Genomic DNA, 21975 nt, shown 5'->3' on the forward strand with positions numbered 1-21975 from the left:
GGAGTGGGTTTGGGTGAATGGTGTGTACTTAGGAAGGGGTGTGCCAGATTCAGGGGTGTAGGTCTGGAGACACGGCTATGCACAGTGGCTGCTGGGGGTTAGGAGGGCATGGTGAAACAGTCAGTCCTGGATGGTGGATGAGCAGGAGTGGTGGTGGCTGGTGATGGGTGTGTGTGCAGGGGTAACAGTCAGAACGTGTAAGTGTGCTGTTCTCTGCTGCGATGGCCTCGGACTCCACTGCCATGCTCTGACACACTGCTCCCAACACCGATTCCCTGCTCTGCACGCTTGTCACCGCCGGCCCCTTACCAGCAAATCCAGCCCTGCCTGGGCTGTACCCAAGGGCACGTCCTCCAGCCCACATCCTGGCCCCATGTGTCCTGGGGCTCTGCACACTTGCCCGATGTCCCTGCACACCTAGCCTCAGCTCAGCCTTCTTCCTGAGCACCTTCCCTTGGCTTGTCCCGGCTTACCCCAGTCCTGTGGTGTTTCTTGTTGGGGGTCCATGGTGCCAGCCTGGTGTTTCGGTGACTCTCCCTTGAGCGATCTGCTCCACAGGTCCTGCACGGGGCTGGTTCCATGAACACCTCCTAGGCTGGATTTCCCACCGACGGACCCTTTATTGCTCCTATCTCGTTAGCAGCCTCCCCAGTGGCCCTTCTGGTGCCACCGCAGGCACCTTTCCTCCGCTCCCACAGCCAGGCGGTGCTCCGGGGGAGCGGGCAGCAGCGGCAGCTGCCAGGGCCGGATCAGGCCCGCGACCTCCAGGATCCGCAGCAACAGGGACGGGGTGGCGGGCACCCCTGGGGGGCCGATTCTTCCCCGGGGCCGGGGCGGGCCGCTGGGCCGGTGCCGAGAGCCAGCGGCTGCCTGGAGCGCGGGGGGCGGCCCAGAGCGCCGAGGAAGGGCGGGCCGGGAGCGGCGGAAGGCGGGCCGGGCGGCGGGGGAACGGGGCGGGCCCCGGGGGAGGCGGGCCGGGCCGGGCCACGGGGAGGCCGTGCTGTGCCGTGTCGGGGGGAGCGGGTCCGGGGAAACGGGGCGGGCGGAGCGTGGGGAGAAGCCCCGCTCGGAGCAGCCGGCGCGGCGGCTCCGGCAGGTGGCACTGGCCGCCTCCCCCGGCCGCCTCCCCCGCTCCCTCCCTGACCCGGGCTTCGCCGCTGCGCTCAGTCCGCCAGCGCCGATGCTGCTGAGCGGAGCGGCGGCCGGCTCGGAGCGCGGCGGCGGCGGGGCGGGAGCCGGGGCGGGGGCCGGCGGGGCTCCGCAGTGCGTGGGCACCATGGCCCGCTGGCTCCGCGAGCACCTGGGCTTCCGCAGCGCCAAGCCCGCTCCCCCCGCGCCGCCCAAGCCCGACTACCGCGCCGGGCCGCCGCCGCAGCCGCCCCCGCCGCCTGGGGGCGCCGCCGAGCCGCTGGCCGCCGCCCAGCCCGACATCGTGGCAGCGTACCGGCTGCAGAAAGAGCGCGACTTCGAGGACCCCTACAGCGGGGCGCCGCCGCCCGCCGCCCCCGACGGACCCCGGTACGTCTCACCCAAGCACCGGCTCATCAAGGTGGAGGCCGTTGAGAAGGTGCCCGCCAGCCCCCCGCTGCTGCCGCTGACACCCGCCGCCCCCAGCTCACCCCCGGCTGGCCCCGAGCCACCCGACGAGCCACCGCAGGAGGTGAGTCGCCTGGCACAGGCACCCCACCGCCCTCCCCGGGTTGTCCCAACTCCACGGCCAGGGGGCATGCTCTGGGTTGCGCCACTGGACCCTCAGCGCCTGCTGCGAGGAGCAGGGCTGGGACCCCTGGGGCAGGTGGAGCCCAGCCACCGAGGGCTTGCCGTGGCAGGAGCCACACGGCCAGGCTCCACAGGGGCTCCAGCTTTGCGTTCCCCTGTGCCCCAGCAGCACCAACATGCCGGTCACACGTCAGCAGCAGCGGCGCTGCGGGGGCAGCCCCGGCTTCTCCTGCAGCTCCCGCGGGAGGCAGGTATAATCCCCAGCAGGAAGCGCCGCTTGCCGAGGTGCGAGAGCACAGGGCCTGCTGGCCACCTTCCCTCTCTCCCTCCATTCTTGCCATTTCTTTGCAGCCAAGTGCTTGGTGCCTTACAGAGGTGAAGACCTTCCAGCCCAGGAAGGCCCCGCACGGCACAGGACTGTCTCTGGTGGCTTTTGATGCTGGGGTCAGTGGCCCTGGGCCTCCTTCCACCCTGCACTTGGCGGCGTGGATCTCCCTCTGCCCGCTTGCCAGGGCCTGCCAGTGCCAGCGGTGGCAGATGGGCCCCCCTGAGCTGCTGGGCTGCTTTGTCAGGGAGCCTCAGTGCCTCTTTGTCTGCTGCCTCCCAGCTGGCTTCTCAGGGGGTGAGAGCGGGGCCTGGCGCTGCCAGTGCTGGAAAGGAGACAAGAAACATCCCCGTGAGAGGCAGGAGCCTGGGAGAAGCACCCTGTGGGGAGACGGGCTCTGAGCAGCACAAGGACCTGGTAGAGGAATAAACCTGCTGGGGCTGTGGCCGTCGGTGCTGGGCTTCTTGGTGGAGAGGCTGATGCAGGGACTGCACAAATAAAGGCAGGACGGGTAATTAGTGCCCGCCAGCACTGCCGCCTGCAAGATGGGGCTTGTTGAGTGAACTCGACAGGATTGCAGATCTGGCTGGCAGAGGGAATGGTGGATACAGTGATCCCATCCGTGGTCCTGGCATTGCTGGGCAGCACAACGAAACAAGCACTGGGCAAAACCTGCTCGGGAGTATTTTAAGCAGATAGAAAAACTTGTCGTTAGTGGATCTTGGAAAGTTGCTCGTACTGACTAATTGCTTTAAGGACGTTTCTGGAGGGGCCTGGCAGAAACCCCCTTTTGAGCCAGGACCCTGTAAGTGGCCGCTGTGGGCAGCAGAGGGCACTGGCAGCGGGGACTGGAGGTGCCATTGCGGTGATGCAGTTTGCTGAGGCAGGCTGGATGGTTTTTCTTCTGGAACGTGTGGTGTGGGATCAGAGGGACCAGGAGTGGGTGGTGGTCGTAGGAAGGACTCAGGCTGTGATGTGCAAAGAGCTGAGCAGGAGATGTGGGAAGTGGGGACTGACAACAGGTACAGCCAGGGCTGTGTGGGCATCCAGGGGCTGGGGAGAAGCTGGGAAGTTTAGAGAAGAGCCAAAATCTGGGATATGTTTGGGGAAACCCTGCTAACAGCACGAGGCCAAAGAAGACCCTTCATCTTATCCAAGATAGACAGTGATTAGATTATCTCCTTATCTCCTGTGTGCCTCTGTGGGGAGGAGGTTTCTAATTCTTCAGGGCACCAGTAAGTGAGGGACACAGGCAGAGCTCCGGAGGCTGGGTGAAGCTGGAGATAAGGTAGGAATATTTGACAGTACATGCAACTGTCCCTTAAAACAGTTTCCCTGGAGGAGCTGTGGAGCATCTCTGTTGGGCTTGAGCACCGTTTGTGGCTCCCATCTGCTGGTCTTGACGTTGGGCTGAGTGGTGAGAGGGTTCCCTGGTTGCTGCAAGGTCGTGGTGGTCCTTTCTAGAGGTGGTCCAGGAGGATGGAGGCACCTGCTGGAGGGTTGCTGATGCTTGTGGCTCTTGTTCTTGGCAACAATGTCAAGATGTCCTGGAGCATGGAAGGCATGCTGAGGCCAGGCTGGAGCCTCTGCTGAGCTCTTCAAGCCCAGATGATGGTTGTGGCAGAGGGCTCAGTGCTCCCATGCTTAGGAAGAGGTGGTGAGCACTGTTCCCTACCTGCTGCAGGGACTGGGAATCCAGAAAGCCCATGGATGTGGGCCTTCAGCTGGTGGTGATGCTGAAGATGAAGGGAGAAGTACAATTCTAGATACAGGCAAGGTTTTTTGCTAATGATTGACAGTGAAAAACACTCTAGTAAAATGTTCAGCCCTTCCGAACGGGGAGGACGCGGATGGACAAAAGTGGACGGAGCAGCTGCCAGTTCCTGGTTGTGTGGTTTGGCCGAGGCCATATGGTTTGTGGTACAGGCATCATGTTGAGGTTGGGGGACCAACCATGTTCCCCAGGAGACCTTTGCCTGCTGTAGCTGTCCTGCCCGTTCTGGAGAATTGAAGACGGGAAGGAACATCTTGGCAATGGTATACCTCCTGCCTGGGCCACGCAATGCTTTGCCGTCATAGCACGAGTTGTCACATGGGATCCTGCCTTGCATGGGATCTGCAACATCTTGTGGGAATGTGCTTAGAATGAGCTCTGCAGTGGCTCCTGCTCCATTACAAACACTTGCTGGACATGGTGGGGACCAGCACAGGTCCTTCTCCATCTGCTTGGTCTGGGCAGTCCTTCCCCTACAGTGGTGGGCAATGGACTGGCCCTGTGTGGCTCACCTAAGAGAGGTGGATACCCTGGAGATGTCTTCTCTGCCGTGCTTGGATTTGGTGTGAGGAGCAATGCCACCAGGATGCAGTGGGGAGAGATTCAGTGAGGGACCTCCCTGCGTGAGGACGCCTGCACCCAGCGCACAGCGTGCTTGGGGATGAGGTTGAGGATCTTCCCAGGGAGGGCTTTGTCTTGTGCCCGCCGGGACTGGCCACTGGCATTTTTGCTGGGAGCACGGGGTCAGTGCCGTGCGGTGTGGGAACGGCCAGCCAGGAAGCTCTTGGGCGTGTGTCTTTCCTGTGAGAGCCTCCCTGACTGAGTCATCCTGTGCAATGCCATGCTGTCCACCCTGCGCTCCCTCCTCCTGTGCCATGGGTGCAGCCGTGGGGTCACCGCCTGGCCCAGCCGTTCCCCTCGGGCAGGGGACCAGACCCTTCTTGGAAGGCCAGTACTCGGTTTGCTTTTGGGTTTGGCTTCAGTGTCCACTGAAAGCCAAGCTGCAAGATGGGTAAAACTGAGGAAATTTTGCACCTGACAGAGAGAATGAACTGAGTTTGCTTGTAACTCAGAGTGGCTCCAGCATGAAACCCAGCAATCTCCTGGGGTGATCCCAAACACGCTTTATCTCCAGGGCAAGAAACTTGTTTATAAAGTGAAGGATCTCCCCGGGTGTCCTCTGGGAACCCTCTATAGAGTGGAGTGTCTTTTTGTGGTAGAAGGTGGTGGCAGGTGGGACATTTGTAGGCAATATGGGGTTGAAGAGCCCCTGCTCTGCCCTGCAATCTCAGTGTCTGAACTGTGAACTCTCTTGAAGAGCCACTGTCTGTCACCTTCCCTGGTGGGCAGCGTAAATACCGTTTCACTGTGAGAACCCAGTGATGATCTGGCCCTTTACCTTAATTTTCTTTTGGTTTTCTTTTTTTCTTACAGTTGGCATAAATAATAGAGTGAGAGCAGCCTCGGTACTGCAGCAGGGATCTGGGTGTGCAGTGCCCCACCAGATAAATGCGTGAGAAATACTCACGTGCACAAAGAGGTGGTGTGTCCAAGTGCCAGTGGTGCCTGGCTGCTCTCTGAAGGACTGCTTTGCACTAAGAGCTGTCCTGGGACAGTGGCTTTGCACGTCAGGTGTGTGCTTTGCACCTGAATGATTTCAAATCTAGCAAAGCTTGTATTGTGTGTGGGCAGGCGATGCCTCGGTACCCTGGCATCTGAGTGGTGTGCTGGATTGGTCAGGTGGTGAGCAGCTCCCTCCATGACACGGGAGGTGAGCAAAGTGTGGAAATGCCTGGCCTTTGACTGGACCAGGGTGGGTCTGGGGCAGCCCTGGGAGCTGCCCTGCCCACGGCTGCAGCTCCCTCCTGCACTGGGGGAGCAGCTGCGTGCACTGCGGCTGCTGCAGAGAGCCCCATGCAGCTGGTAAAGTCCAGCGTTTGGATTAGGAAATGTCAGAGATGCAGTTTCCGAGGCAACCTTAATTTGGCCCCACGTGCAAGGGCATTAGGATGCAATCGGTAATTGCGTGATCCCCACTGTTTGCCCTTTAAGAGCCCTGCCCCATTCCCAGCACTGGCTGGAGCCTCCAGCCTCGGGGCTCAGGGTACCATTCTCGTTTGCTTGATTGTGCATCCCAAGGTTGCAGTGCTCCTACAGACAGTTAGGAGTTGCCTTCCAGCTTTTCCATGGCTCTCCACTGTAATATCTGACCATTTAAAAAACAAATGGGTTTACGTTCTTAGCACCCTATGGTGGGGAGGCTTTGCTCCTATGAAGAGGCATCCTTGAGAGAGTGGGGGAGTAAAGCCAGTGTGGCAAAACCCCACCAAACCTAGGGAGCTGGGAGACTCAAGCCCCTGATCTGAGCCATTTGCTCTGGGTCTGAGCTAAGCCCAGCAGATCCTGTCTAATTGCTGCTGAGCACCTCTGCATTCCCCTACAAGCAAAATACCCAGTTTTAGGTCTCTCAGTAGAGATGTGTTGGGATTCCCCACGATCCGCTACTTTCTAGACCTAGAGCTGGAGGCACCTGAGTGGGGGCCACCCTGCAAGCTTGCTGGGGCTCATGTGTCCCTCCCTCCCTGGGAAGACAGACTCAGGCACCAAGGAAATACAGAGGGGGCTTTCCTCTGGTTGGGAAACAAGACTGCTGTGTGCGGAGGAGCCTCTCCGCTGCTGAGCTGCTGTGCTGGTGCCCTGTCTTGTCTGAAGCTGCTCTGTGTTTATGGGGTGGGAGAGGGAGGGTCCAGGACTGGCACCAGCAGCGAGCTGGATCTACGTCTCCCTAGCAGAATGCATCTAGGAAATAGGGTTCATGGCAGGTTTGAATGCAGGCCCGTTGGGCTCGGGGCGGGAGGAACAAGCAGGCAACCCGTTTCTGAGCCCAGGAGGGTCAGCAAACCACGTTTCACAGCCCTGCAGCACACATGGAGCTGTGAGAGCTCTTTGCAAAGGGTGAGCGTTGGGCATGGTGTTGCCTGTCCACCTGTCTTGCAGGCGCTCACGTGTCAAGCCTGTGCATTTGTGCATGTCGGGACGTCTGCCTGCATGCTTGTGCCTCCCTTGGCACTAGTGCGTGTGTGAATGAGCTGTCACCAGCGTGGGGCTGTGCTCTGCAGATGTCATTGCAGCGGAGCAAAAGCCTCTTTGCAGCTTTCCAAAGCAGCCCACGGGATCTCCTGGCTCTTTGGAGCGGCGGGGGCTGATCTGCCCTTGGGATCTCGCAGGCAGCGGGTGGCAAGCACCTGCCTTCTGCAGGCTGAACTCTTCTTTGCTTTGGAGAAGAAAAGGGTGTTTAGAAAACAGAGCGGCTTCCCACGGTGAATTTGCAGTCGCTGTCGCTTGTCTCCCCACCCCACGGGTGTTAGGTCAGGTCCCAGTGACCAAGCAGCTGCAAAAGTCACCGGCAACTTAGATTTCCCTGGAGGGTTTTGCCCCAGCAGTGGCAGGCAAAGGGCGGCAGCCCCCTGGGCTCAGCGTTGCCCCTTGGTGTCCTCGGTGCCTGGCAGGGGCTGAGTGATGCCACGTCTCCCTTGGATAATGGAGACGAGAGCAGATTTCCTGTCTCCCACTGCAGAGCCAGGCGCTGGCTGTTCCTGCAACCCTGTCCTGGCTCACTGGCACTGGGCCCTGCCTGCAGAGCCAGCAGGAGGTTTTGCTTTTTCCCTCTCATCCAGTGGAGGCCAGTACCCCAAGCAGCCATCTGTCCTGCTGCTGCCTTGCCAAGGGATAAGAGTGTTTGCTTGCTCCCATGCTTGAACCCCCTTCGCGCTTGTCCAGGGTGGCTGCGAGCCCTGTGGCTGGCAGGTTTTGCTCTGGGGATGATGCTCTGCTGCTTGCTCATGCCCCGGTATGGAGGGGCCGGGCTTGGAGAGCTGCCCCAGCTCCCCACTGCATCGGCCGCACTGGCGAGCCTGGAGCCCGGGATGTTTATGGAGGAGGCGGTGAGTTGGGGTGTGGGGAGCTGCGTTCCTCCTGCAGCTCAGAGGGATGTGAAGGCTTGGGGCTGCACAGAGGTGTTTACAGCTCCAGTTCCTGTTCCCTTTTCCTGCTGGGTTTTGCTGCTCAAGGCTATTGTCAGGCTGTTTTGCACAGGAAGGTGGAAGAAGTGTTTTGTTTTAAGCTGATTATGGGAGCTGGAGGGGAATGTATGAGTGGCCCTGGTCTCCAAGGCTGGCCAGGAGCAGGGACAGCGTAGCAGTGAGGACGGAGCCTGGCACCAGGTGGGATTAAGCAGCCACTGCACCATACTCAGGCTGTTTGGTCCTTGCTGTAGGAGCACTGCGTAGCTTGCATTGTGGTGGCAAAACCCATCTCGCTGGATGGTCCAGCCTGGGGTTTGCATCCTGATGGGTGAGCAGACCCCGGCAAAGGTGCTTGGGTGCACTCGGACCCTGCTGGAAATATTGCCTGGCCCCGTTTTGGGACCAGGCTTTCGGGCTGGAGGTGGGATGTACAGCTCCAGGCTTGCTGGGGGCTGCGGCATTGTGTGGTGGGCTGCTCCGCCCAGGAAGCTGCTGAGGCGCCGGAGCAGGTCTGTGGCTCCAGCACGGAGGGGATTAAGCTCTGGGACATGCCCCATATCCTACTGCAGGATCGTCTCCTTTTCGCTAGTAAGGGCAAACCTTGGGCTTTTTGTGCTGTCCCTGTGACATGGCACTTGAGAGGCTCCTGGTCCTGCTTCCTGGTGACTCCTGATTGTATGGAGGAGCCCTGCCTTGTGTTACTTGGGATGCATGTGGGGATGCTGCGGGGGCCTGGGACGGAGGCGAGAGGAAGCTGTAGGCTGTTTGTAGCCCTTTTGTTAAGAAATGTCTTCAAACGAGCCTGCAGGAGCCCTGGAAAATAACCAGTGAGTTCCCAGTTGTGCCAGTGACAGCTGACACCCCTGTACTAGGATCTGTGCCCCTTCTCCACTGTGGGTGAGGAAATGTGGCTGCATGCAGGGAGAGCATCTGCATGCCATGGGGGGACACAGCACTGCTGGCAGCCCCCTGCTGCGGTGGGGGCCTTGCCAGGGTGTCTGTGCGGGTGCTGGCAGCACCAAGCCGATGGTAAGGGAGGAGGCCGGGCCGCTTTCTGCTCTGCTTGGCTCTGTCCCAGCTTTCGGGACAAAGGCTGGAGCATTTCCATGGCTAAGCGCCGGTGCCTGGAAAGCCGCTGGCTGCCAGCACCTGCTCTGTGGGGCTGCCATGATGCAGGCTTGGGGTCCCAAGCTGCCGCTCTGGCTGCTGCTAGCAGATCTCATGGTGAGGTTTCAAGGGGCCTCAACTGGTCCCTAACCCCCGCAAAAAAAGGCAAGGAGTACCCTAACCCTTCTCCTACCCTTCCCCTCTTCCAGCTGGCTGTCCTGGAGGACTACGCAGATCCCTTTGATGCGGCGCAGGTGGCTGGTAGCCAGGCAGGGCTGGAGAAGGTGACGGAGAACGATGGATACATGGAGCCATATGAAGCCCAGAAGATGATGGCTGGTAAGGTGGAAGGCTCTGTGCAAAGGCAGTCTTTGTGCCTCTGGTCCTTGCTGTGTGAATTTGGTGGCCACTGTACTGTCTTCCTTGCAGCCTGTGACAGCACCAGGTTCTCCAGACCAGGCAAACCTGGGCGATTGCTGTGGTGGTGCACAGCCACTTTGCAGGCAAATTTTCACAGCTTTAGCCGTGTCCGATGAGCTTGCTGTAGCCACAGCACTCACAAAGGCTACCTGAGCACTAAAGGCACCTTGATACTTCTGCCTGCGGTGCTGCCCCCTGGGACCATGGTGCCTGCCTGCCAGGCTGAGCCAGGAGAGACCTGACATTTGATGAGTCTGGCATAAAACTAAGATGGCTGTGGGAGCTATTTAATTCGGTTAGGACTGGGCCAGAGTGTGCCATCGTCTGCTGCAGCAGCAGGGTCCCCAGTGGACTTGTTTATGGCTGGAAAGCAGGCGAGGTGAGAGCATGCGCTCCCGAAGGCATCGCTCTTACTGCTATGGAACATGCAGGGTCGCTGTGCCGGCTTGTGTGCTCCAGGCTCTGGCTCTGCTTTGCAGTCCTGTGGTTTTCCTGGAGCGAGTGGTTTCTGGAAAGCTCATGCAGCTTTTTGGACTAGACCATTGCATTTCTTGGAAAAATCGGTGAAGAGGCTGCTTGCGTCTGTGGGGGAGATGACTGTTTTGCTCGAGGGAAGGGCATTTTATTAAACTAGCCATGCTGGGTGTCCAGGGAAGAAATGCGGCCTTGCTGCTCACAGGGAATCAGGCTCTGGGGTGCTCTGTCCCATGGACCCTGCTTTGCAGGGCTGCCTGAGAGCGGGGATGTTGTACTGTGGGGAGAGAAGGCATCTTGGTTCTCTAGACTGCTCAGGACCTGGCTGCGCAGCAGTTCCCCTGCTTCTGGCAGGCGCTTGCTGGAGGTTTGGGGTGTCTCCTCCATCACTGATTCTCCCTACCCCACATCACCCTCAGGTGAAATTGAGCCCTTTCATCTAGCAGGGCTTTGGGGACCATGGCTGGGCTGTGTTGGGCAAAAAGCTCATGGTCTTTTCCCTCTTCTCCGGCTAGAGATCCGCCAGAAGGGCTTACGGGAGGCTCCTGCCCGGCCGCTGCACCTCTACGACACTCCCTACGAGCCTGTGCTTGGAGGGCTGGACATGGATGGTGACCGCCCAGTTTGCCCCAGGCCCAGGGAGTCCCGGCTGCCTGAGGATGATGAGCGGCCACCGGAGGAGTATGACCAGCCCTGGGAGTGGAAGAAGGAGCGGATCTCCAAAGCCTTTGCAGGTGAGTGATGGGAGCAGGCATAAAGGATGGATGGCAGCCATAAAGCAACTGATGCTGTGTTGCATTTTGCAGAGGGGAAGCTGGCTCCTTGGGGTTCTGTCATCTTTTGGGGGTCAGTAGTGTTGGCCTCTGCATTTCTGTGGCTCAGGGAGTGCTCGTGCACTTGCAGAGGCTGTTTCTCTTCAGCAGGGAGCCAGGCTGGGTGGAGTAGTGGATGGAGCTGCCTTGTCCAGTGCCCATCTCTCATTGCCCCTTCCCCTGCTACTGATCACAGCCTCCAGTGCAAGTTGAATTGCAGAGGCGAGGCTTGACCCTGGACTCAAGCAGATCCCTCCTTCCTTGGGGCAGGAGGAGAGCTGGGCGCTCCCCCAGGAGCATTTGGCCAGGCGATCATCCAGCACCCTGACCTATTTATCTGTGCTGTGGGATTGATTGTGTTTGTGTTTGTTAATGAGGAAATCCATGCTGTGCATTAGCGCTGGCTTCTCCGCTGGTGCTGGCTAATTGCCACACTCTTATCTAGGATGCATTTTAATTGCAGCAGTGTGCATCTGTGCTGCAGCCGGCGTGCACAAGATGCTTGAGCTGGTGGTTGTTGGTGCTGCGTGGGATGCTGGCAGAGAGAGACGTGGAGATTCGGGCTTGGGAGTGGTTCACCTTTTGGGTTTGGGCTCTGTGAGCTGGAGATGTGTGTGCTGCGCTCGACGCCATGGCGTCTGCTTGTGCCTGGGGTTACACTTGTGCCACTGGGACTCAGCCGGGCACGGGGCCGGTGCCTGTGACATCCTGTGCCAAGGTTTTGGCTTGTCGGGCTCCGTCATGAAACACGATGTGCTGCTGGGCTGGGTTTGTGCTGAGGTGTCTGTGCTCCAGATCTGGGCGGATAAGCCACCTTGTTCGATGTCCCTGGGTGGAGGTGGTGTGTTCACAGGTCTGGCTCGTGCGTGGATGCATGTGGGCGCTCCCCAGGGCGCTTCAGGCTTGCTCCAAGTCCCAAGGGAGTCAGGTTGCTGTGCCCTGGGACTCATTAAGATCTGCTGCCTGTTTTCTTTTGGAGCCAGAGCAGGTCCTGCTGTGGCTTGCAGGGCGTTTCTCCTCTCCTGCGATGCTGGGATCTCTCTGCTGGCCCTTCCCCCCTTTTGGGGGCCTGCGAGATGCCTGTTGATGGGCACCTGGTACCGGCATGAGGCAGCAACCTGCTGGCACCTGTCAGGGGAACGTGGACCCCATGGGGTGGTCGGGAAGTGCCCGGGGCAAGACGGATGCATGGGCAGGACAGATGGCAATGGGATGCTTGGCTAAGGTCCCCTGGACGGACATGCACGTGGGACAGGGGTGATCACAGGCTCCCCCCCACCCCAGAGAGGGTCAGCTGGGAAAGCTGAGGCAGGAGCAGGGTCTCTTCAGCAGGAATGTGCCCCACGTCAGTCCTGTTCCTGCTCAGTGCTGGGGAGGGGACAAGATGGTCAGGCTGGTGCAGGGCTCCTGGGAATTCAGTCCTCAGGTCTTTCTCCCCACAACTGCTCTCCTTCTCCATGGGCTTGGTGTTGCTGACAGTTTTTTCTAAGCCCTTTCTTTCTCTCTTTCTCTTTCTCTGTCTTTATCCACACCCCCAACTCCCCCCCCATCCAGTTGAAATCAAGGTCATTAAAGACCTGCCATGGCCACCACCGGTGGGACAGCTGGACAGCGGTGAAAGCCCCCCGGACGGTCAGTCCAGTGCCTCCGTCCCTCCGCAGCATGGCCAGCCCAGCTACGAAGACGCCAACGGTGGGTCTCGTGTGACAGTGGGGTGTCCAGGGAGGCTGCAGCCGGTGCTCGCTGGACCGTGCCTTGCTGCCCTGCCAGTGCGCGGATGCTGTGACACCTTGGAGCTTGCCCAGACCTGGCAGGGCTCTGCCCACTGCCTGCAGGCGCTGCCAGACATCCACCCTCCTCCTCCACCTTTCCCCAGCTCCTCCTGGCTCATTCACTTGTCCTGTGCCGGACACCAGACGTTTGTCCTTGCCTCTTCTGCATCTTCTCCAGCTCCACGATGCCTCTTTGCATGCAGCAGTCGAGCTGCATCAGGGGATTATTCAGTGGCAGAGTTATTACCTTCTCTTTTGTTCTCTCCTCTTTGCCTCCAAATTCCCAACGTTTGATGGCTGCTTTTACAGTCTTCTCAACAACTGCTCTGAGCATTTAGCTGATGTTTTCTTGCAACTCTTTAATACCCACGTCCCTTACAGGTGTGGTAGCAGCTAATTCAGATCCCACTGCTGAGGTTGAGGTTGGTTTTTTCCCCGTGCACTTTGCTTCGTCATTTAGCACTGCTCCGTTTCCTCCACTATTTTATTACCTTGCTGCTCAGTGGCAGGAGGTCCCTCTGGATTCTTCGCTCTCATTTTTGCTATCCTGAACAGCTAAATCTCCCAGGCACACTTTGTCATCTCAGGTTTGCCTTGTTGTGGAGCCCTTTTTGTGTGTGCTGAGCAGCAGAGCTCCCATGTAAATCCCCTTTGGACTCCACTGGCAGTCTTGCTTATGAAAGCCAAATATTGCTGCTTCTCTTTTAACCCATTATTAATATTTTAAGGATCTTACTCTTACAATGGGATAGATTAGAGTTCTGTCAAGAGCATTAGGTGGGGGGGTTTGTTGAAAGCCACCCAGGCTTTCGGGGTTGGGCTGGCCTCATTCATGTGCTGCTGCTGTTGCAGGGAACTGGGATGGATCTGTGAGACGTGACTTTTTCTCTGCAAACTGGTGGCTGTACCCTGGCATCCTGTGTCTGCCCATGCATCACTAACGCTGCTCCTGGTAGACACTGCAACGTGCCAGGTGCAGATGTCTGATTTCCTTATCCGCAATTACCCAGATCCCTGCAGAGCTTCATAAAAAAGCCCAACAGTATGGCTTTTGCTGCCTCCCAGGTGGGTTTGAGCACGAGGTTGCACATGACAGCTGATTTCACTGCTGATCATAGGGACACCCCAGAGTGGTGCAGCTGCTCTGCCGGGGCTGTCAGGATACTGTTCCAAACCTGTAGGGATGCTAAAGGCTGAGATCAGTCCTGAAAAAGAAAGGTCTTGGCAGGGGGAAACTTCCTGATCCTCTTCCTGTATTCCTTGACACCTGAATGCAGGTGTTAAGAAAAATTAATTTCTGTGCTACGCAGCCTCCTGTCTCCCCCATCACTTATTATCCCCACAGTCGCTCTGACATGCATCCTGCTCCTGATGAACGCATCAGTTTGTAATTTTTCCTGGTTTTAGCAACACATTCTCTTTTTTTTTCCTGACTTGCTTTGTTGTGTTAAGTTTATCTTGCCAGAGTTTTGTCTCATTTTCTACTTCCGCTGTCTGGGGGTGATGTGAACTTCTTGAAGTATGTCTTCTGACTCCTAGGGCCTTGTTTTTAATATCCTGTTTAATCATGCACATGCCTCTGCCTCTCTCTGACAGGTGGAATACATTTCTTCTGAGCCTCTAACATGTTGACTTTGTGCTGCCAGCAAACACTTCAGTGTTTTGATTGTCTGTTTTTTTAACGATCGCCCCAATTTTTTAAAGTGATGAGTTGAAATTGAAGTCTGGATGTTATGTACAAGTGTAAGCCTGGCCAGTGAAAAGCCAGACTGCTGCAGAGGCAGGGCTTGTCAAACCTTAATGCCGGGCACCTCTTCCCCGAGCTCCTTTTCGGGGGGTTTTAAGCCATGCTAAGCTGCAGAGAATTTTGGCTGGGTTTCCTTTTGGCTGCCTTCCTCTCTTCTTAGTGCTGGCGGGGCTGGAGACCTGCTTGTCTGCACAGGGCCCAGACAAGGTTCCCCTCAAATAGCTGCCTTAGAGGATGCCCTGTTAGAGAGAGAAACCTCCCTCTCTGGGTATTTTTTGCCTCTGCTCCACAGCAGCGTGTCCTCAGCATCGCCCTGCTTTGCTGCTGAGGCTGGGGGTGGGGGAATGCTGGAGCATGCCCTCACTGCCTGCGGAGATGGGGTTGCTCCAAAAGCCTTCACCTGTGCCTGGAGCCCCAGCGGGCAGGAGGCTGAGCCAGGACCAGCCTCCCCCTCCAGCAGATGGGGAGCGCAGTGGGGTGGAAGCTACCCATCCCAGGACGTCCAGCTTGTCCTGGGGGCAAGGGGAGCTGCGGCACCTGGGCTCAGCTGCCTCCAGGGCACCTATGCCTCCATGGCATCAGCCACCAGCAGCCTTATGTCAAGGCGGCTCTGCCTGATCGATAAGTAATTTGTGCGAGGGGGCTTGTGTTGCAGGGGAGCAATAATGAACTCTCTGGAGGTCGGAGGAACAATATTGTTAATGCTGAAATCATCCCGCACAGAAATAACAGTCAGCGGGAGGCCGGGTCCCTGGGGCACGTCTCAGTTAATCCCCCGCCACTCGCCAGGTGGCATGCACTGGGCCGCCCCACTTTGTCGGTGTGTGGGGGCCCGGCCCGTGGTTGGGCTGGTGCTGGGCAGGTGGCTGCATTGGGGAGGCACCTTGCAGTTGAAATGTCCCCTTCCCACCTTGGGGAATTATTTTTTTCACCCCAGGAGGTTTACTTGTGCTGGCAGAAATGTGTCCATCCTTTCCAAACTGACTGCTCCCTTTAGCTCCATTTCCCCCTCCTCCTCTTTTTTTTAATTTAATTTTCCCCCCCCTCCCCCAAGATTGGAGAGCCTCTCCTTACTGCTTCTCACGTAACTTTATGCCACAACTGCTGAATCTCTGGTTGCATTAGCAAAACCTCTCTGAGGTTTTGAAACCTCTCTGGAAAATATTTCCAGGGGCTTGGGCACTGCCAGGACCCCAGTCCTGGCATGGTGGGGACCTGACCTTGTCTATCCCGGGGCACCGCAGTCCCAAGAACAGCAGTCCCAAGAGCTGCCTTGCCCTTGCTTAAAGCAGGAGGACGGGGTAGCGCGAGGGGACCAGTGTGATGTGACGTGATGTGGCTCTGGCTCTTTCTGTGGGCTCCCTCCACGAGGGGAAAGCTGGGAGCCTACCTGTCCCTGCCATCGGCTGCAACACATGTCTGTCTTGCAGGTCCATCAGAGGGGCTGGGGTACGGCCGTACCTCGCCCTGCAGGGAGGAGAAGGCCAGGGCTGCCCTCAGGCATGGCTCCAGCAGCCTCAAGAGCGTGAAGACACTTATCGCTGAGCCTGGTCCCTTTGTCGGGGAGAGGATTGACCCTGCCCTGCCCCTGGAGAGCCAGTGGTGAGTCCTGCCTGCCCTGAGCGCTGCTTGACCCCTCTGCCTGCTCCAGGATGCCTGTGGCCATGCCATGAGGAACCCTGGGGCAGACCTGCTTCTTCCCTTCTTCCCTGGCCCTGAGTTTCTGCCTGCTTGTCCCTGTCACCCTTCTTGTAGTCGTGGTGTCCTCATGTGCCCTCTGCATCCCCCTAAACTGTCCAGCGGGAGCCCTGACCCTTGTCCACCAACCCTGGTAGTGCCACCCGCATCCCTCTCCTCGAATGTAGCTGCTGTCCCCAGGGAGGTACTGGGGGTGCTGGCATTGCTGCTGCCCTGGGGCAGAGTCCTGCCCAGGGTGTCTGCTCTCTGCCTGACACAGCTGGTCCTGCCTGCAGTTGGTACCATGGGGCCATCAGCCGGACAGATGCGGAGACACTGCTGAGGCTGTGCAAGGAGGCCAGCTACTTGGTGCGCAATAGCGAGACCAGCAAGAACGACTTCTCCCTCTCCTTGAAGTGAGTGAGCCCAGATGGGGCTGGGGGTGGTGGTGGACCCACAGCAGAGGTGATCCAGTGCTGTGGGTGACCCCTTGCGGGTGGGTGCCCCACGCGAATGCGTGTCTGTGCAATGGGGTAGCTCTGAGATGACCACGGGGTGGTTGGAAATGGCTGGAATATGAAGTCTGCACTTCTCTGCGGTGTGGCACAGGCTTCTGGTTTGGTGTCTGGCAAAAGTATCTCTTGGGAAGGCTTGTAGATCTGGAGGCACACTGCTCTTCCCTTGGCAGTGCTAGTAATCCCTCAGACAGATAAAATGATGTGCCTCACTGCTCACTTGAATGTGTCTGGTTACAACTTCCAGCTCTGGCTTCTTGTTACCCCGTTTTTTTTGTAGCTTAGTTTCATGGGAAAATAAAGTTTGTGTGATCCCATTGTTGATGGAAACGCGGGTACCTATCCTTGCATCCCCAGCCCATGTAACTGTTGAAGCCCTTGTTCAGCCATGATGTAGAGAGGGCATTACGCTGCTTTGGTTTCCCAGCAGGGAAACCTCACCCCCACGGCACAGCTTGGTTTCTTCTTGGGTTTTTGGGGGGGACGTTTGCAGCCTCCCCAAGTTTTCCAGATTCCCTTAGTGCCAAAACTGCATGAAGCATCGCTGCATGTGTCCTGCCAGGGAGAAGCTGCCCATAGCTCCTCAGCCAGGTCTTTCAGGACTCTTGGGGCAGCCCAAACTCATGAAATCAAAGCTGTTACTGTCCTGAAGATGATGATGGATTAGCGAATACCTTCTTGCCCTCCTGCCAGACAAGTATATTAGCTCTGTTCCTGGCAGATGTGAAAAAAGTATTTATTGAGTACTTCAGTCGTCTCTGCCCAACAACAGGCCATGTATCCCTATGCTTTTCTCAACATACTCTAAGTTTCCCCTGTGGTCTCTATACCTGCATTGCTCCCTGGTGGTTTCAGCCTCCTCTGTTTATTTCCCAATGACACAATTGTGAATTAGATTGCTCTGTGTCTCTCTATTTTTTTATACTTTTTTGCTGCCTTCAGCACCAAACCAGGGCAGAAGTTTAGCTGAAAATATTCTTTCTTCCTTCTGTACTTGTAGCTTTTAGATCAGACAACAAGCCTTTCTGGAAAAGCTCCCTCCTTTCCTTTTTTTTTGTCAGAATTTTTACTAATATTTTAATTTTCTCAATATTTTTTCCTTGCCCTGTCTTGCGAGCAATTTTGAAGCAACAGCTTCTGCTGGTTGATGAGTTGTATTCGAGGCTGTGAGAGGTCCTCTCAGCCATCGCCTTGTGGGTGGCATTAGCCAGCATGTATGTTGGAGAGCCTGGGACGTGGCATTGGGGTTGTGGATGGAGTTTCCTCCCTCGCCAGTGTGGGTGCCCCTTTCTATCACCTCTCTACAAGCCAGTCACCCATTTCTTTGGGTTTATTCTTTATTCCTTACTTCTTACTGCCCATCCTTAGCCTTGTGGCAAAAATGGCCAAATCCTCTTCTCAAATGGCATGTGTGACTAGGACGTGGCCTTGCAGCAGCTTGCTGCCTCCCCAGAGGAGACTGCAGCCCATCCAGGAGCTGCTTGGGCATTGCCTGTCCACCGGCTGTGCTTGCAGAGAGCCCACAGCCTCAGAAGCATGATTTTTACTCCATTGCCTTTCTCTGTAGAGCCTTTTCAAGGAACATACCCTGGGACACTTTTTGTGTAACTGTAAACTGGCTGTTTGCATGTGTCTCTTCTTTTTTTTTTTTTTTTTTAACTCTTTTGTTTTTAACTTGAGGAAGGAGGTGCAGCCGAGGAGATGGTCTGAAGGAGGGTGCTGACCTAAAGCCCTTTTGTGCTGCTTTAAAGGAAAATATGCACAAGAGAGAGCAGCAGGAGCGGCTGTACCCATATCATGTCAGGTTGCCAGAAGGATTTATAACCCTGCTGTGACAGTCCTGTCTGGTCCAGGCTAGGCAGCCCTACATTGCCTGTCATGGGTAGAGTTGTAGTGTCATTGTCTCAAACGCCCAGGGATTGAGTCCCTCCTGGCTCGCGCCTCCGTGAGAGTGGCCGAGGCCATGCTGCAAAGGTTTGGGTCCTTCCTCACATCTGTAAAGTGCTCGGCAGGAGCAGCACCTGCCCGTTGTCCTCATCCCATCCCTGCTGGTGGCTGCGAGGCTGTTGGATTTGCAGCATGTTCCCTCAAGCATCTCTCTGGCGGTCCGGTCTCAGTCACATCCCCGAGCTTGTGACAGAGGCCTGGGGAGTGATTTGGGCAAAACACAACCAGCATCACCTCTCTGTGGACCTGTATGGCAGCGCTCCAGCTCTGGACTGGCACTGATCCTGCACTGGGGTCCTGCGCATCTCTCCCCTGCCAGTGCTAGGCAAGGGCTGGGTCTGTCTGCGGACAGGGTGCAGCGCCGAGGGCAGCACTTGTGGGCAGCTTTGCGTGTTAGCGGTGCCACTGTGTGTGTGTGCAGGATAAACCCATGCACCTTCACGGGGTGCCATGTGTGGTGCAGCCCCTGCAGCTCTTCCCCGCACCCCACTGCTGGGACACAGAATGCGGCCGGCTATTGCATTTCCTCGGCCCCTCGCGGGGGGCTGCAGCTCTCCCCCCTGCCTTCCCCCAGGGCGGCCAGGGCTCCCTGCCTCTCATCGCTAAATGGATTGCAAATCCATTCCGCTAATGCAGCTGGGCTGTCCATTACGGGCACCGTCTCCAGCTGGGGGGATGGGACTGGCCTGTGCAGTGCTGGAAGCGGTTCAGCATTGCTGATGAGGTCCTGTCTGCTTTTAAGTCATCAATATTTTGCCGTAATGTGCATTCCAGACGCTACAGACAGGCTGTGGCTCTCCTCAGAGACGCAAATTAATAGCAACAGGGCCATTAGCCCGACACTTGGAATCAGAGCTCATGGCAGGATCTGCCTGCGCAGCCTTGCATGGCTCGGTGCCCGTGCTGTGCCGGGAAATGGCCTCACTATGCTGAGTGGGTGTTATGGAGCCCACAGTGTTGGTGTGTGTCAGGGCAACAGCCTGCGGGCCAAAGGAGAAAATCCTGCTTTGCCGCGGCGAGGCTGGTGATACATGAGCCGTGCTCCTCCTGTGTGAGCCAGGCGGTTGCAAAAGGGGCTTTGCTACATGCCGGGGTGAAAGCCCCTACCCCTACGTCACCCTGCAGTGAAAGCCCCCGCTGCTTCTGCCTGGGCTGTGCCCTTGCTTCCCTGCCTGCACGCACCCACCCCAGCCTCAGGCACCATCCTTGTCCCTGGATGGACCCCTCGCACCCCACTGCGTGGCTGTGCTCCTTGGGGGGACACAGTGCAGCGTGGCCAGCTGTGTCCCTCCCTTGCACTGTGGGCTTTGTCTGGAGTTGGCCAAGAGCAGGATGGTGTGGGCAGACCTGTGGCTGGGGACAGGAGCCAGCAGCGTCCCCCACAACTGTAGGAGCAGGCTGTCAGCCCCGGGGGGGGGCAGGAGCTGACAGGAGGCTAGGGCCAGCTGCACCCCGTAACCCTGCCTTGATCTCTCCTTGCAGGAGCAGCCAGGGCTTCATGCACATGAAACTGTCCCGGACCCAAGAGAACAAGTACGTGCTGGGTCAGCACAGCCCGCCCTTCGACAGTGTGCCGGAGATCATTCATCACTACGCCAGCCGCAAGCTGCCCATCAAGGGGGCTGAGCACATGTCCTTGCTTTACCCGGTGGCTATCCGTACCCTATAGTCCTCACCCACCACGAGTCAGGCTCGGGTGCACCCGAAACTGGCCCATCTGCAGGGTCAAGCGCCACCATGCCAAGGATGGGCTCCGGACCAGCAGCCCGTGAGCAGCTCGCTGGGCACAGCTGGCACTGTTGGGGATTGCTGCAGCTGGACCCCTCATCACACTCTCTCGGGGGGCTCCCATGCGACGGTTTGCCCTCTGGGACGGTGCCGGGGGGAACCCCCGTGTGAGGAGCTGAGCGGGGTTTGCTGGCTGCCTACTGCCCTCGCCTGCCTCTGGGCAGAGCTTGGGATGCCAGGACTGGAGCTGGGGCCTTGGAGACGCCTGGGGGGGCGATGTGTGGGAAAAGGGGGAGAAATAATCTGTTAGCAGGCCTGAGGGTGCCTGGCTCTGTCCATGGGAGACAAAATGGCTGTGCCTGCAGGCAAGGAGGCTGGCGGGGGGCGAGTGGGGGCCTGCCTAGGGCTAGCGAGGCATGGGGGGCCAGGCCAGTGGTGGCCCCCACCCACACGGGTGCTCAGTACTCGCTGCCATCCTTTGCCAAATGTAAATAGTGACCAGTCTTGGCCACGTGCGCAGCACCACTACCTAATAAAGCGGTGCATGGTCGCCTCCTGCTCCATGGGGACTGTGCGCCTGCATCCCACCACCTCGAGTGGGGGATTGGTGTGGCAAAATGGTGGGGAGGGGGATTTTATTATACAAAAGCTCTTAAGTGAATTGATTTTTTTCCTTTGCTCTTGCATATGCTGAGACCCGTGTGCCTGAGCAGTCCAGCCAGCTCACCCATCTGAGACGCAGGGGACAAGGGATGTCAGTGGTCACGTTCTCACTATGTCTTTGGGACCCTTTGTGGGCAGTAATGAGCTTATTTTGGACTTTCCTGTTAGTCCCTGTAGAAAAGCGTGCTCTTTGGGATCTTTTGCCTCCTTGTTTTCCTTCATGCCTTGTAAGTCTTAGGCAAAATCGCTGAATTTCACAGATCTCCTGTTCTCCTCTGGGTATTTAGTGGCTCCAGTCCTGTTCTTTGTCTTCCTGACACTTTGTCTTTGGGCCAGCTTGCTCCTTCTCTTCATTTGGCTGAAGCTACATCTGGTGCTCTGTAGCATTTAATGCATACCTTGCCTTTTAACCCTGGTCCTGGTGTTGCTTGCTGGTGTTGCTTGTACCCACGCATGTACATTTCCTCCATTCATGCTTCAGGCTAAGCTCAACCTCACTGTTACTCCCCTGCAGTGTGTTCCCTTTCCCCTCCACTCCCTGGGTGGTCCTGCTGTGTTCAGCAGAGGGGATGGCAGCGGCAAATTCACTGCTGGACCAGCAAAACCTTTTGCATCAGTGGAGCAAAGCGCTTGGGACAATGGTGGGATGCGTTAGCGGTGGCTTGATGAAGGCTTTGTGAAAAAGCATCGTCCTCCCCACCACCTGCTCCCAGGAAGGAGCTGGTCCTGCAGGTTTGCTGGGCAGGGATGGAGGTGATCGATGGGACTGCAGGGACCTTGCATGGGTGAGCACTGCAGCCACAGCAGGAACCCTCCTCTACCATCCGGGGCTCTGGGGTTTTCCATGCTCAAGCTGTAGCTGCGGGATTGCTGTCCCGGCTGCCCATCATGGCTTTGAGCTGCTGTGGGGACCATCAGGCATGGCCAGTGTGGTCCCTGAGTGCACGCCACGGTTGGGAGAAACTGTGTTGTTTTGTTCCAGATGCCTCAGCCTCCGCCACTCCTTAAAAGGCAGCAGTTTGAGCTCATTGGGCGCCCGGTGTCCCCTTACAGCCCTCCTTGGCTGCTGGCAGCTCCTCGGCTGCCTCTCTCTATCCCAGGGAGGCATCTTGTCTGGCAGGGACGGAGGTGATTCCAGCTGGAGGGTTTTTCTCCCGGCCGTGCCACACCAGAGCCTGCAGAAAGGGCTGGGGATGTAGAAATCTGCAGAGATGCTCTTGGGATGCCCTTGCTGCACTTAAAAGATTTCTAGGGCCCTTAGCAGCCCTGC

At 57.5% G+C, this 21975-nt stretch overlaps 1 protein-coding gene across 4 annotated transcripts; it reads left to right on the top strand.

Moving 5' to 3' along the window:
- The first annotated feature begins 957 nt into the window (after positions 1–957).
- Positions 958–20592, top strand: SHF (Src homology 2 domain containing F). Of its 4 annotated transcripts, none has more exons than XM_072871516.1 (7): positions 958–1660; positions 9160–9289; positions 10360–10578; positions 12211–12348; positions 15606–15777; positions 16133–16268; positions 19797–19937. In XM_072871516.1, the coding sequence occupies exons 1-6, from the start codon at positions 1181–1183 to the stop codon at positions 16230–16232; spliced, it is 1239 nt and encodes a 412-aa protein (XP_072727617.1). In that variant the 5' UTR covers positions 958–1180; the 3' UTR covers positions 16233–16268; positions 19797–19937. The 4 variants fall into 4 exon arrangements, with proteins under 4 accessions (XP_072727617.1, XP_072727618.1, XP_072727614.1 ...); XM_072871513.1 differs by having other exon boundaries at positions 960–1660; positions 16149–16268; positions 19797–20592; XM_072871515.1 differs by lacking the exon at positions 12211–12348 and having other exon boundaries at positions 962–1660; positions 16149–16268; positions 19797–20592.
- The last annotated feature ends 1383 nt before the right edge of the window (positions 20593–21975 follow it).

Source organism: Ciconia boyciana, chromosome 8 (assembly GCF_034638445.1).
Source record: "Ciconia boyciana chromosome 8, ASM3463844v1, whole genome shotgun sequence".
NCBI lineage: Eukaryota > Metazoa > Chordata > Aves > Ciconiiformes > Ciconiidae > Ciconia > Ciconia boyciana.

What these genes read in the sequence shown, in the direction of transcription:
- SHF (XM_072871513.1), top strand. Translation starts at nt 1,181, where the DNA reads ATGCTGCTGAGCGGAGCGGCGGCCGGCTCGGAGCGCGGCGGCGGCGGG. An exon ending in GATCTCCAAAGCCTTTGCAG is followed by an intron (nt 10,579 to 12,210) that starts GTGAGTGATGGG and finishes CCCCCCATCCAG; the next exon opens with TTGAAATCAAGGTCATTAAA. An exon ending in CAGCTACGAAGACGCCAACG is followed by an intron (nt 12,349 to 15,605) that starts GTGGGTCTCGTG and finishes TCTGTCTTGCAG; the next exon opens with GTCCATCAGAGGGGCTGGGG.